General features: G+C 40.2%; 1 protein-coding gene across 12 annotated transcripts in view; it reads left to right on the forward strand.

The window, feature by feature from the left end:
• Positions 1-16,594, forward strand: part of ARL15 (ADP ribosylation factor like GTPase 15) — a 1,022,750-nt gene that overhangs the window by 671,270 nt on the left and 334,886 nt on the right. Inside the window, exon 7 of one of the 12 annotated variants that reach the window (XM_029577362.1) lies at positions 710-801. The exons of the other annotated variants lie outside the window; for them this stretch is intronic. Coding sequence (XP_029433222.1) covers positions 710-801 — 92 coding nt within the window. The remainder of the gene's footprint in view (positions 1-709; positions 802-16,594) is intronic. 12 annotated transcript variants of the gene reach the window in all.

Here is a 16,594-nt window from a genome sequence, read left to right on the forward strand (position 1 = left end):
CCACTATGCAATATATATGCCCAAAATAACTATGATCACAGGTTTTTCCAGAAACTTATAAAACATTTGGTGCCATCTATGCATATCCCGATGGTGGTTGGGGGGATTTCAATTGTGTAATGGATACCAGCTTTGACAGGTCACAAACAGCGTGGATGCCGATGCAGAGTTTAAATATGGGGATCCTGTATGTGTTCTGTGCTAGATTTAGTGGATGTTTGGCGAACGTTGCTTCCTTTAGATAAAGAATTTACACACATTTCTAGGGCACATAGTACCCAATCGAGGGTTGATTATTTGCTAGTGGATAGGGGGAGCCTTCTCTACATTGGGCCCCTGATAATATCCGATCATGTGCCTGTCTGGTTTGACCTGGAAAAATTTCAGTCGGACCAGGTGAGTCACATGTGGCTTTTTGCCTAAATTTCTTTATCATGACCTATATTTTCGCACTTGTCTACAGAAAATGCATGGTATTTGGTGCTTGCATGGCACTGTTTTTGCACACAGTTTCATTTGAACACTTTATACAAAATTTACTAATGAGCTCAAAAAATGTAAATGACCTGATTAGCTATTCATATGTTGCTAAATTACATGAGGAAAATCATTCAAAACTATATCTTTCTACAAAACTTAACTACACTGTATGCCATCACGAGTAGATTATTGCAACTACCTGTATTTAGACCTGCCTAATTATCTACAGAATGTCCTTCAAATGCAGAGGTCTGGATTATTTCTGGTGCTTCATACTGCAAGCGTATGTTGCCTAAACAGTTTTTTCTTCATTGGCTTCCGGTAAGTTACTGGATCAGATTTAAGATTCTTATGTTGCCGCATAAAGCTTTGCATAATAATGCTCCATAATTTATCTGCACTGCCATATCAGTGTGTACGCCTATACAATATTTAAGGCTGTTGAAAATATGCTCTGTGAAGAATATTTGCTTAACGGAAACCCACTCGCAGTAGCTACACCCATTTTATGGAATATACTTCCAGGTGAATTACATCTTCTGGAATGTTACTTAACTTAAGTAAAAGAAGTGAAAGCCTCTCTGAACAAGTTTTCTCTAATGTTATTGTCTGTCATATTTTGTTTTATTTATGATGCATTAATTTTGTTTTGTATTGTATTTATGTTGTACCCCAGAGAGATCAAGTTTTTCTTCAGTTCCATGATCCATGTAAATGAGCCGGCATTATTAGAAAAACTTCCCAGGGTTCCAGTTCATTTCAGTGAAGGACTTTGGCCCATTTGATTGCAAATACAAATTCAATAAATTGTGATAAAATTTAATCTCCAAACCAACAGAACTTTGGAATTTTTCTCAGATGTTTTTAGTTTTTTATTGTAACTGTGATCAGTAAATCATGTCTCTGGATAAACACGAGACTGGAGTTATTTAAGTAGCAGAATTGCATACCATCATAGTTTTACTGTCTTTAGCTGTAAGTTTTTGAAAATTTCTTATAGTTAGCCATTCTTATTATTTTCAGTACAAGTTATCTAAGCAAACTGGATGAGTTTCTGGACTGATCCTTAGCAAAACCTCTTGCAGTCATACTGATACAAATTTACATTTTTGGGCAAATAAGTTTATTAAGAACATAAGAACCTAAGAAATTGCCATGCTGGGTCAGACCAAGGGTCCATCTAGCCCAGCATTCTGTTTCTAACAGAGGCCAAACCAGGCCACAAGAACCTGGCAATTACCCAAACACTAAGAAGATCCCATGCTACTGATGCAATTAATAGCAGAAAAGGATTTACAAAAAAATTGGACATGCAATTAAAGAATTACAATATATTGAGCTGAAAAAAATCCACAAAAATATTACTAATAAAAGAAGTATTAACGCAAAGAAATAAGACAAAAACAAATGTGCATATATATTAGGTATATGGTGGTATGCCCCCAAAGGAGTTGAAATCACATAAGTTGAAATTTGTGAGTGATAACACCAGTTGTCAAGCCTCTACCTTAGCTACTGCATATTCACGCATCTTTCATAAGCATTCATAATTTAATTACTTTTAACATGTACAGGAAAAAGTCTATCAAAAGTTGTGGCACAATAGAACAATCAGAGGAAAAAGGATACAGACTATGGCTGTTCTCTTCAGTGCTCTTTATTTACAGAAACAAAAAGAGCAGCACAGCCTGACTTCAAGTCTCAAAAAATACAGTGCAGTTCACCTTAACTTCAAATCAAAACCATTTAATACAGTTCAGTGCATTTCACTTAAACTTCACGTCAAAACATTTAGTGCAGCTCACCTTTAGACATAACAGGTTCTGGCATATAGTATATCACTCTCTGCTTCCCAGGGCCCGTCTAACCTTTTTGGGCCCTGAGGTCTTAAACTCTGGTGCCAGGGCCCCTTTCTTCAACCAGGATTCCCTGTGGGTCTCACCCTTAAGGAGGACCGAGCAAGACAGCTGTGCCCAGAACTTTAAGGTAGTCTAAGAGAGTTTTTTGTACACTCCCTCATAGTAGTCTGCCGAAGGTGTGACCCTCCGGCCGGAGTGGCCAGTAAAGGTAAGTCAAATGGGTTCCAAAAGAAACAGTGGCAGGACAATGGTCACCTTCCCCTTGAGTGCTGGTGGCTGGCAGGGCTTAGGAGGTAGTCTTCAAACCAGGTCTAAGTAGGAATGCATTGTGGAACTCAAGCAAACTGGAAATAGGAAGTCCAGATGAGACAAATCAGCAGATCCGGAGAAGTGAGGGATAAGCTTGAGTCAATACAAGATGAACATTGGAAGCAGGACTTGAACGATGGGGCCAAAAAATGAGAGCCAAGCTCTCGCAACCTGCTGACTTGAAGCCTGGAAATTATATTTGTCCAGAAAGGAAACAAGATGGCCACCAGCAGGAAATTCCTGCCAAAGAGCTGGGAGGACAAACCAGCTAGACCCTAAACCCATAGAAGCTTCTGCTGGATGGAGATTTGAACTACTTATTGGGACCTCAGACAAGTAAACCTTTCATTCATTTATTTCATGCTTCATTCAATGGGAGCTATACATAGGATAAAGTTCCTCATGAGAAGCTTCTAGAAAAAGTAAAAAGTCATGGTATAGGTAGCGATGTCCTTTTGTGGATTACAAACTGGCTAAAAGACAGGAAACAGAGAGTAGGATTAAATGGACAATTTTCTCAGTGGAAGGGAGTGGGCAGTGGAGTGCCTCAGGGATCTGTATTGGGACCCTTACTTTTCAATATATTTATAAATGATCTAGAAAGAAATACGACGAGTGAGGTAATCACATTTGCAGATGATACAAAATTGTTTAGAGTAGTTAAATCACAGACTGTGATAAATTGCAGGAAGACTTTGTGAGACTGGAAAATTGGGCATCAAAATGGCAGATGAAATTTAATGTGGATAAGTGCAAGGTGATGCACATAGGGAAAAATAACCCATGCTATAGTTACACAATGTTAGGTTCCATATTAGGTGCTACTACCCAAGAAAGAGGTCTAGGCGTCATAGTGGATAACACATTGAAATCGACAGTTCAATGTGCTGCGGCAGTCAAAAAAAGCAAACAGAATGTTGGGAATTATTAGGACGGGAATGGTGAATAAAACGGAAGATGTCATAATGCCTCTGTATCGCTCCATGGCGAGACCCCACCTTAAGTACTGGGTACAATTCTGGTCGCTGCATCTCAAAAAAGATATAATTGCGATAGAGAAGGTACAGAGAAGGGCGACCAAAATGATAAAGGGAATGGAACAGCTCCCCTATGAGGAAAGACTAAAGAGGTTAGGACTTTTCAGCTTGGAGAAGAGACGGTTGAAGGAGGGATATGATAGAGGTGTTTAAAATCATGAGAGGTCGAGAACAGGTAGATGTGAATCGGTTATTTAGTATTTCAGATAATAAAAAGACTAGGGGCACTCCATGAAGTTAGCATGTGGCACATTTGAAACTAATCGGAGAAAGTTCTTCACTCAATGCACAATTAAACTATGGAATTTGTTGCCAGAGGACGTGGAGGAGAAGTCCATTACCTGCTATTAATTAAGTTAGTTGACTTAGAAAATAGCCACTGCTATTACTAGCAACGGTAACATGAAATAGATTTAGTTTTTGGGTACTTGCCAGGTTTCTTATGGCCTGGATTGGCCACTGTTGGAAACAGGATGCTGGGCTTGATGGACCCTTGGTCTGACCCAGTATGGCATGTTCTTATACTGGTTCTGAACTGCTTAAGAGGGAATTGGGGCTAGAGAGAAGCTCTGTTTTGGGGGGGGGGGGGGGGTTTAAGTATGTATGAAGATAATGAAGGGAATGATGCTGAATTTGAAAAAATATAAGATTTATTTATTTAAAATACTTGTATTCCACTACTTACTAAAATCTGTTCAGCACGATTTCTACATTGCCACAGATTCTGCCATGATCCTTTTCATTGTCCTTTCTAAATTTTTTAAGTTGGCAAATTCTGCCAAATATTTTGATTGTCTAATTTAGTTAGATCTATTATATTAGAAGCTTTTTCAGACAAGTGGAATCCTTAACCCTAAAACAAGGGACCCATTTTCTTAGATCCATAAAGAGAGTAATATTGGTATATCTGCAAAATATGCCTATGATTTGCACAGATAAAATATGTCCACATATACTGGATATGTGATAGCATATACAAAAAGGGGTTGAATTAGCACATGTTTGAAACTTGTAAATAGTAATTTCATTTTGCCATTATCTGACCATTATCTAGATTATGCGAAGATATACGTATTTCCCACATTTTTGCCTTACTTTAGCTCTGATTTGATTATTCTTTAAATCAGTATCATTATTCAGGTGCTGCATATACTAGCAACTCTTTATAAAGCAGGATACTACCTAGACAACTCAAAATATATTCTCTGGCAATAAATTAGGTTGGAGTCTTTGTAATTTGCAATATGAATTCTAAAACCACTCAAACAAAGCCAAAGATATTCATTAGTAACCAAATATAGCCAAACTGAGTGGTTGCCCACTCCACAGTAGCCGCAAATCTGAAAGGGACGTATCTGCTGGTTCCCGCATTGTCTCTAGTTCCACTGTCTCTCCGCCCACTATTTATAAACACACACATACACACAAAAACCCTTTTATGGTTGGCTTGAGCACTATAGGAATGGGTGGTATTGATGTTCCTGTTGATGCTTCACACACCCCTCCCTCGTGTGAGTGCACCCAAGGCAGGAGAGCGCCCACTGTCACAGCCAGATGGGATCCTCTGCCCAAACTCAGATGCAGTCAGTCTTGGAGAGTAGAGCCCACATAGGATAATGTGACAGGGATGGCTGGTGGTAACACTCTTATTTTAGCTAGGGTGTAAATGGAGATGTGTTCTGTCTGCTGACCAGTATCCTCATGTCCTTCAGGGTGTACATGTTTTGCTCTTTATCTGTTCTCATATGGTTAATGATGAAGACAGTTGATCATACTGTTAACTGCTCTCTTAATACCCCTACCCATGTCTCACAGAGTTCAGGTAAAACCGAGGGGGGGGGAGGGTTGGTAAGGGACTGCAACTTAAGAACATAAGAAAATGCCATACTGGGTCAGACCAAGGGTCCATCAAGCCCAGCATCCTGTTTCCAACAGTGGCCAATCCAGGCCATAAGAACCTGGCAAGTACCCAAAAACTAAGTCTATTCCATGTAACCATTGCTAATGGCAGTGGCTATTCTCTAAGTGAACTTAATAGCAGGTAATGGACTTCTCCTCCAAGAACTTATCCAATCCTTTTTTAAACACAGCTATACTAACTGCACGAAACCACATTCTCTGGCAACAAATTCCAGAGTTTAATTGTGCGTTGAGTAAAAAAGAACTTTCTCCGATTAGTTTTAAATGTGCCCCATGCTAACTTCATGGAGTGCCCCCTAGTCTTTCTACTATCCGAAAGAGTAAATAACCGATTCACATCTACCCGTTCTAGACCTCTCATGATTTTAAACACCTCTATCATATTCCCCCTCAGTCGTCTTTTCTCCAAGCTGAAAAGTCCTAACCTCTTTAGTCTTTCCTCATAGGGGAGTTGTTCCATTCCCCTTATCATTTTGGTAGCCCTTCTCTGTACCTTCTCCATCGCAATTATATCTTTTTTGAGATGCGGCGACCAGAATTGTACACAGTATTCAAGGTGCGGTCTCATCATGGAGCGATACAGAGGCATTATGACATTTTCTGTTTTATTCATCATTCCTTTTCTAATAATTCCCAACATTCTGTTTGCTTTTTTGACTGCCGCAACACACTGCACCGACGATTTCAATGTGTTATCCACTATGACACCTAGATCTCTTTCTTGGGTTGTAGCACCTAATATGGAACCCAACATTGTGTAATTATAGCATGGGTTATTTTTCCCTATATGCATCACCTTGCACTTATCCACATTAAATTTCATCTGCCATTTGGATGCCCAATTTTCCAGTCTCACAAGGTCTTCCTGCAATTTATCACAATCTGCTTGTGATTTAACTACTCTGAACAATTTTGTGTCATCTGCAAATTTGATTATCTCACTCGTCGTATTTCTTTCCAGATCATTTATAAATATATTGAACAGTAAGGGTCCCAATACAGATCCCTGAGGCACTCCACTGTCCACTCCCTTCCACTGAGAAAATTGCCCATTCAATCCTACTCTCTGTTTCCTGTCTTTTAGCCAGTTTGCAATCCACGAAAGGACATCGCCACCTATCCCATGTCTTTTTACTTTTCCTAGAAGCCTCTCATGAGGAACTTTGTCAAACGCCTTCTGAAATCCAAGTATACTATATCTACCGGTTCACCTTTATCCACATGTTTATTAACTCCTTCAAAAAAGTGAAGCAGATTTGTGAGGCAAGACTTGCCCTGGTAAAGCCATGCTCACTTTGTTCCATTAAACCATGTCTTTCTATATGTTCTGTGATTTTGATGTTTAGAATACTTTCCACTATTTTACCTGGCACTGAAGTCAGGCTAACCGGTCTGTAGTTTCCCGGATCGCCCCTGGAGCCCTTTTTAAATATTGGGGTTACATTTGCTATCCTCCAGTCTTCAGGTACAATGGATGATTTTAATGATAAGTTACAAATTTTTACTAATAGGTCTGAAATTTCATTTTTTAGTTCCTTCAGAACTCTGGGGTGTATACCATCCGGTCCAGGTGATTTACTACTCTTCAGTTTGTCAATCACGCCTACCAGTGGGTACCCCTGTCTAATTCACCCCCGCCACCCCGGCCTTCCAGGGTGAGTGCCTGCAAGGAGGATAGGGCCTGCAGATTTAGAATTATTCCAGTAATAATCATAGCTTTTTCCCATCCAGTTTCCTTGTCCATGCCTGTTATTTCATTGCCATAGTCTCCCCTCCATGGCCCAATCTAAGATTGCAAAAAAAAAAAAAAAAAAGGCAGAGAAGCTTTATCTATGCCTTTACAGAGTAAGGTATTTCCCCTGTGTTGCCTCACATCAATTATACCCAGCCATGTGTAAGGGTCATTGGTGCCCACATTTGGTAACAGGTTCAGGAATAGCATGACTGGAGAGCATCACTGCTTGTCACAATGTAGCTACTGCTGCTCTTGATGGGCCCTAGTTGTGTGTCTTCTGCAGAAGAAGGCCTCTTCCAATGTGTGCATCTTTCCCTTTAGATACAATATTCAGGATTCCTCTTCATGTCTTCCACTTTAAACTCAAAACTTACGTTTTCTAGCCAGTTTAACTCAATTCCTGAGTTTATCATTTTGTCATAGGTCCCTGCTCTTTCATTTATATCTGCTCGTTTATTCTTAGCAAGCTGCTACAGGTAGGGAGAGAGAATGACGGTAAATAAATTATTTACAGTTGAATCCAAATCAGGAGTGATAAAATGTCTATGCAATAACTTTGGCCATGCAAAATCCATCTGTTTTCCCTGTTTCTGATCCTGATTGTAAAAGAAGTTGCTGCTCCTGACATAATTTAATTCATAAAAAATAATTTGCATTATTATGGGTTTTTTTTATCATCTTAAAGTACTATGAAAAAACTATGAAATGAAAATTATATCTGTCAGCTGGACTAGTGTCTTATCCCATTTATACCTTACAGATTTATAATGTGTGAAGATTGATAACTGGGGCAAAAATGAATTGACTGAGACCTAACAATTAACTGACACACAGGATTCCATGAATACACCAACACATATTATCCAATTGGAATTATAAATGTCGTAGTTTTACTGAATCCCAGTACTTCTCACAGTGGATTACAGAAAAAAAAATTGTAAAAAAAAAAGAATTTTTTTTTCCATTATTTCATTTTCATTTTTTCTCATTTGATCTATTTCCTTATTTGAAGTCTGGTAATTCGAGAAAGGTGATTACTTTTTTTGGGATCCTTCAAACACGATTAAAAGCATTATTATTATTGGACTACTCCTTCACTCATAGTTAAAAATATGAATACTGGAATATTATAATATGGTACAGGTAAAATAGTTAAATAGTTTAGAAGTTTGGGCAACATTTGTGCATCTCCACATATAATAAATGGAGGATTCTTGCCCATTGTCTTTCTGATTGAATTTTACAGCATTGCTATAGTTCCAAATTCTACAGCTGCAGAGTTCACGCAGGTAAACAATGATGAGGTTGCTTAGAAATATTACAAGACAAAACTTGTGCCTCACTTCCATGGTATCTGAGAAACAGGTTTTAGTATTTATGATTTGGAGAGCCAATATACAATGAATTGTCTTTTCTAGATTTCATATGCTGGTATTTCATCACAAGTTGAATGCCTAAACATAAAAAAATTAAAGCATGGGGTAACTTGCACAGAACTGCAGTTAGAACCCTAAAAACCTTGCTGGGCAGACTAGATGGATCTTTTTAAGAACTTAAGAAATTGCCATGCTGGGTCAGACCAAGGGACCATCAAGCTCAGCATCCTGTTTCCAACAGAGGTCAAAACAGGCCAGAAGAACCTGGCAAGTACCCAAGAAGTACTAAGAAGATCCCATGCTGCTGATTCCAGTAATAGCAGAGGCCATTCCCTAAGTCAGCTTGATTCATAGCAGTTAATGGACTTCTCCTCCAAGAACATATCCAAACCTTTTTTAAACCCATCTACTCTAACTGCACTAACCACATCCTCTGAGAACAAATTCCAGAGCTTAATTCTGTGCTGAGGGGAAAAGAATTTTCTCCGGTTAGTCTTAAATGTGCCACTTGCTAACTTCATGGTGTGTCCCCTAGTCCTTCTATTATCTGAAAGTGTAAATAATCGATTCACATCTACTTGTTCAAGACCTCTATTATATCCCTCCTCAGCCGTCTCTTCTCCAAGCTGAACAGCCCTAATCTCTATAGCCTTTCCTCCTAGAGGAGCTGTTCCATCCCCTTTATTTATTTATTTATTTAATGCTTTTTTTATACTGGCATTCATGATACAATCATATATCGGTTTACAGGGATCCGGGGTAAAAAACAACATAACCTTAAATACTGAATATTAAATATTAAATCAGATAAGAGAGGCAAAAGTTACAATAAAACAGGGTAATGGAACTGGGGGAAGAAGAAGACAAAGCAGAAAGTAACTCAAAGACAGAAACAAATATTTACAGTGTGCTGAATGATCGGTAATGAGAGCTATGGCAGATTGATGGTTTAGGGAAAGGCCTGTTTAAATAACCAAGTCTTAAGCCTTTTTCTAAATGTCAACAGGCAGGGTTCTTGTCTGAGTTCAATAGGAATAGCATTCCATATGGTTGGTCCTGCTGTGGAGAAGGCCCATTCTCTATTTGTAGATGGGTGGATTTAGTTGGGGGGGTATGCAAGGATCCTCTGTAGGCTTCTCTGATAGGTCTAGATGAGGTGTGTATTTTGAGTGGGAGTTGAAGGTCAAGAGGGGTTCGGTTATGGATGGTTTTGAGGATGATGGTGAGTGACTTGTGTAGAATTCTGTAGCCAGTGTAAATTTCTGAGGATGGGTGTGATGTGGTCTCTTCTGCAAGTGTTTAAGATTCTGGCCGCCGCATTTTGAAGCATCTGAAGAAGTTTGATGGAGGCGGCGGGGAGACCTAGCAAGATGGAATTGCAGTAGTCTATCTTGGAGAATAGAACAGCTTGGAGGACAGTTCTAAAATCTTGAAAGTGAAGAAGTGGTTTTATTCTTTTTAGTACCTGCAGTTTATAGAAGCAGTCCTTGGTTGTGTGGTGGTTGAATGTTTTTAAATTCAGGCGATTGTCGATTAGTACTCCCAAGTCTCTTGCTTGGGTGACGAAGGTGGTAGTGAGTGTCTTTTGAGGGGGAACACTATTGTCTGGAGAGATGAGGAGTTCGGTCTTAGCTGAATTGAGTATCAGGTTTAGGTTAGTGAGGAGGAGGTTGATCTCTTGGAGGCAGTTTTCCCAGTATTTGAGTGTTTTTGTGTTGGATTCTGTTATGGGGATCAAAATTTGCACGTTGTCTGTGTAAAGGAAGTATTTTAGATTTGTTAGGAGCTGGCATAGGGGAAGGAGATATATATTGAAGAGAGTGGGAGACTAGGAGAGGAGCCCTGTGGAACTCCTAATGATGAATTGATGCGAGGGGACTCTTTATTGTTGATTCCGACTCTGTAGCCTCTGTTACTGAGAAATGATTCGAACCATTTGAAGGTGGTCATTTTGGTCGCCTTTCTCTGTACCTTCTCCATCGCAACTATATCTTTTTTTAGATGCGGCGACCAGAATCATACACATTATTCAAGGTGCGGTCTCACCATGGAGCGATACAGAGGCATTATGACATTTTAAGTTTTGTTAACCAATCCCTTCTTAGTAATTCCTAAAATAGAACATCCACACACATCACCGTATTCAAAATGTGTGTAGTTTATTTTTATTTTTTTGTTCATCACTAAAGGATAAAGTTACAATTATAAAGCTATTCTTGTATTCAAAACTGATACAGAGAGATTTGGACATGATTTATCACATTTACCAATTAATATTGTTTACAAAACCGTTACTGAACCATTATGGCACCTGTGTAAATTGATATATTTTAGCAACATTATTTTATGTGCCTTACTGTAAACCGTTGTGACAGTATCTGTCTTAACGACGATATAGAAAAGATTTAAACAAATTCTGTTTGCTTTTTTGACTGCTGCAGCACACTGAGCTGATGATTTCAAAGCATTATCCATTAGGATGCCTAGATCTTTTTCCTGAGTGGTAGCTCCTAATATGGAACCTAACATCGTGTAACTACAGCATGGGTTATTTTTCCCTATATGCAACACTTTGCACTTGTCCACATTAAATTTCACCTGCCATTTCGATGCCCAATCTTCCAGTCTCGCAAGGTGGTCCTGCAATGTATCACAAACTGCTTGTAATTTAACTACTCTGAATAATTTTGTATCATCTGCAAATTTGATAACCTCACTTATCGCATTCCTTTTCACATCATTTATAAATATATTGAAAAGCACCGGTCCAAGTACAGATCCCTGAGGCACTCCACTGTTGACTCTTTTCCACTGAGAAAATTGACCATTTAATCCAACTCTCTGTTTCCTGTCTTTTAACCAGTTTGTAATCCACGAAAGGACATCGCCTCCTATCCCATGACTTTTTAGTTTTCTTAGAAGTCTCTCATGAGGGTCTTTATCTGCCATCATTTACAATGTTACTTTGCTAACTTAGGCCTAGATTCATCAAAATACTATAAATTTTGCATGAATAATGCCCGTGATAAGGAAATGGGGAGTGGTAAGGATTCTTTTTGAGTTACCGCACTGTGTGCTACTGTAGCACTCCGCATAGGTATGTTATCGCAGCGCACGTTAAATTTATCGCACCCCGCGATAATTTTACTTCGCAAGTTGCGAAGTGCCCAGACAGGCCTTTTCTTATTTTGGGCTACTCTGGGCTAGAGAGAGAGGGAGAGAGGTGATTTGGAATGAGGAAAGATACACAAAGATGATATTTCTCCAATGTTCCCTCTCCTAGCTTGATTGTACCCAGGTAGAGATGCATCAAGCTAGGGCAAGAAGAACATTGGAGAAATCTCATCTTTGTGTATCAATCCTCATTCCAAATCACATCCAATCTTTACCGATGTGTACTGTGCTGTTCATATATTTGACTGTGCATGTAAAACTGGCCTCAAAACCCTGGTCCACCACCAAAACTTCAACTCGAGTTACTAGATGACCCTCTTATAGTGGTATAAATAGATGACAATTATGTGTACCACTCCAGAGGCTCGATCTCTCTACAGTCTACTCCACTCCCTTTCCCCTCTCCCCTCTCCCCTCTCCATACCTGAAAAGGAATGGACGATAAATATCATCCATTCCGTTTCAGGCATTTCACATTGCTTAACACCAGGAAAAAAGGTGTAGTTATCACACGTTTTTAACACCAGAAATAACTTGTGTTGTGCTGCCACATGCTGCATTGATGCCCCTCATTTTCATGAACCCCTCCCAAATTCCTCCCTTTTGAATAAATTTAAAAAATTTCAATTTGCATCTCATTATGCGATAAATAATGCATGCATTATGACGTTATCGTGGGCGTTAGGGCATTAATGCTCACGATAATGCCATAATGCACTTTGATGAATGACCCAGTTAGGTACCTAAGAAAAGACACAGTGACCTGCACCAAACAAGCAAGACTATGATCCTAGCCAGGAACAACTTGGCCCGAGGCTTACTGGACAGCCCACCCTGTTCAAGCAGGTCTGCAAGTCCCTGGGGCCATGATATGGCTGCATCAGCCCCCACACCAGAGCCTAATGACCCAGGAGGCAGACAAACCCCACCATCGGGCCGATACAGTAAAGTCCACGGGAGAGGGGACGAACGCCCGCTCTCCCGGCGCGCGTACCGGCCCTTCGCCTGTGCACGCGATTATGTATTTAAATTAGGTGACGCGGTAAAAATGGGGAAAAGGAGGCGCTAGGAACACTAGTGCGTCCCTAGTGCCTCCTTTTGACAGGAGCGGCGCTGTCAGCAGGTTTGACAGCCGACGCTCAATTTTGCCGGCGTCAGTTCTCGAGCCCGCTGACAGCCACGGGCTCGGAAACCGGACGCCGGCAAAATTGAGCATCCGGTTTTTGGCCCGACAGCCGCGGGCCGAATTCAAATTTTTTAATTATTATTTATTTATTTTTTTACTTTTCGGGATTTCCGACTTAATATCGCTATGATATTAAGTTGGAGGGTGCACAGAAAAGCAGTTTTTACTGCTTTTCTGTGCACTTTCCCGGTGCCATAAGAAATTAGCGCCGACCTTTGGGTCGGCGCTAATTTCTGAAAGTAAAATGTGCGGCTTGGCTGCACATTTTACTTTCTGTATCCCGCGCGCATACCTAATAGGGTCATCAACAATCATTTGCATGTTGAGGGCGCTATTAGGTGCCGCGGGTTGGACGCGCGTTTTCCTCCCCTTACTGAATAAGGAGTAAGGGAAAACGCGCGTCCAAGTCCGTCGGAGCGCACTGTACTGTATCGGCCTGCATGTTAGTAGAAACCTCTCATCAGCTGACATTGCAAATCCTAGGAGAAACTTCCATCACAGGCTCGGTTACCCTGCCCAAACTAAAAGTTGACATCTTGATAGGCAAGATTACATGAAAGGATGTAAACCTGTATAAACAATTGCTGGAAGATTCAGAAAAAAATTCACAAGACAACCACTGTCACGTAAATAGTACAATTAATCTAACAACTCAACCTAAGCATATGAAAATCCAAGTCACAGAAAGGGGTGGGCAACTCACATTGGTCCCCAGTGCAGGGGGGCAGAAGGAAAAAGCTAATCTTTAATTCTTAAATGTTGGAACAGCTAACAAATTCTGACTTGAGGAACTTAGTGCATGTGATCTTGAATCAAATTAGACAAAGCCATTTTTAATTTGGGTTTTTATGAATTAGTTAAAACTCTAAACTTCACCCTCTCATTTATGGGTAACCAATGAATTTTTCTCCAGTCAAGGGTTATTCTTTCATTATATTTGTAATCTTTCTGGCCAATGCATTTGAACTAATTGCAAAACACATAGATGTCTATATTCAAAAGCCATTTAGATGGATAATGAAATAGTTATCTGTCTATATGGCTTACATAGCTATTTTCAGCCCCGGATAAAAAAAAAATAAAGGGGGGGCATTTCTTGGTTCATACAAGAAAAAAGGAGAGGTTTCCTGGTTTTGTGCCAGGAGGTACTGGCTTTAGGAGGCTCCTTTTTATTAAGATATCCATGTAAGTGTATTGTAAAGACTAGATCTGAATGTTCTGTCTTTTTTGTTCCTAAGCAATTGAAAACTTGCTTAGAAAGGAGAGCACTAATTGTTCCATCTGCATTCCTAAGTAATCAAGGGTAGACTGTACTATGTTTTGGAATGGGTTTTCATGTCAATGGCTTTTTCTATAAATTTTTTTTTTGGTGTGTTCTTGTGTTGTCTTCTAGTTTCTCCTCTCCCTCTCTATGATTGGAAGGATTTAACTAGGAGAGAGTTTTCCATAGCATGAAATTGCATTTTATTTATTTATTTTTTTAAATATGTCTCTTCGCTGTTTCTGTGCAAAGTTGGTCTTTGTATGATTTTTTGAAAATAAGTTGTGTGTGGTTTTTTTTTAAAGGGAGCTTTTCAGGGGCTTTCTGGGGAGGGGTTGAGTTATCCAGCTAACCTAGCTGAATACTGAGTATATCTGGCTACATTAGCCAGATAACTTTAGACCTGCTTCTGTGCAGGCCTAAAGTTATTAGGACTTGTGTGGCTGGATAACATGCTACTTAACCGGATATCTTTAAACAATATCTGACTAAGTAGCACTATTATTACCCCAACAAAATGAAAGTACAAACTAGAGGACAGCCAATCCCTCCCTCCCCCCCCCCCCCCCCCCCAAAGCATGATACTAAAGCTGTAGTCTCCTACTCCTACCCTTCCTCTCCCCAAAGCTTTTTACAACTTGAAGACAATGCCCCAGGCCCTGGTCCCCTGTCCTGCTTATAAAACACAATGATAGGCTACCTCCTGCCTTCCCCCACCCATATACAATGAAGAATGCTGGTGCCCGCTCCCCACCCCCCAATTCCCCTTGACCCTCCTCATCCCCCAATTCCCCTTGACCCTCCTCATCCCGGCCAAACCTATTTTATCTGTGCCACAAGTGAGGGAGGGGGATTGGCTGCCTTCTAGTTTGTACTTTTATTTTGTTGGTGTAATGACAGCACTACTTAGCCAGATATTGTTTAAAAATATCCGGTTAAGCAGCATGTTATCCGGCCACACAAGGCTGGATATCTAAAACGTATCCAGCTATATTCGTACGTACGGTTAGGTTGTCATTGACCACCTATATGTAACCAGCTAACTTTAGGCTGGTTATATTCAGTGAGACATTTATCCTGCTGAATATGCAGGATAACTTGTCCACTAACTGGCATACGCCCAAATATTAAAAGCCCTGCACGCATAAAAATCAGGAATTATGCGCATGGCCGGGCCCAGTGCACACTGCACACATTTTTCAAAAGGGCCCGGCCACGCATGTAACCCCCGATACATGCAGAAGTGCCCAGCCTGAAAAAAGGGGCAGGGTCTGGGCGGGGGCAGTCTGGGACAACGCCATTAGATGATATCCAAGGGAAGCTGGGACACGGAGTTTACTTCTGCTCCGTAGGAGCAGTAAATATTTAAAAAAAATAATAATAAAATTGGGGTTAGATAGGTTTAGTTTATGGGTCAGGGATGAGGGAGGAAGTTTACTCCCATTCTCCTCCTTAATTGGAGGGAACTGGGGAAGGCCTACTCATGTCACTGCACATTGCTTTTTAAAAAAAAAAACCCCTCGCGCACAAGAATCCCGACCTGCCCGCACATGTGTGCGCGGAATTTAAAATCCGACACGCATGTGCGCGGTAAACTTATAACATGCGTACGCCAGGAACCGCGCGCAGATGGACGCGCACGGGTCTTAAAATTGACCTCTTACTGAATATGGCCGCCATAGTAACTTATTAGGAATTTCCATGTACAGTGTGTTACAGTAGTCCAAGTTACATAAGATTAATGAAATTGCCATTTTTGATACCAGCAATATGCAAATATGCCTTATCTACTGCCCACCGAGCCTCCTAGAATTAAATATATCACCACTAATTGAGTTCCTTACCACACACTTAAACATCTCCAGACCAACCATAGTGTTAGGAGATTTTAATCTTTGCATGGATGCCCACCCTTTATCCAACGCATGCCAAGCACTACTAGACGCCATGGCAGCATTAGGCTTCTCGCTAATAACAAATAAACCAACACATAAAGCAGGACATTCACTGGATCTCACCTTCATCAACCACAATTATCTAGAACACTGCAAATCTGAATACACACAAATTCCATGGTCAGACCATTTCCTTATTCATTCCGACATAAAATTCCTTAAACCCCAAATCAAACAAAATCATAAACCCTTAGAATTCAAATACAGACCACCTTTTAATACTGAAAAACTAAATGACAAACTAGAAGATAAACTAACAGACATTGATTTCAACAACAGCAGTTCCGCCACAGAAACATGGC

The sequence above is a fragment of the Rhinatrema bivittatum genome, chromosome 1 (genome assembly GCF_901001135.1).
Source record: "Rhinatrema bivittatum chromosome 1, aRhiBiv1.1, whole genome shotgun sequence".
NCBI classification, from domain to species: Eukaryota; Metazoa; Chordata; class Amphibia; order Gymnophiona; family Rhinatrematidae; genus Rhinatrema; species Rhinatrema bivittatum.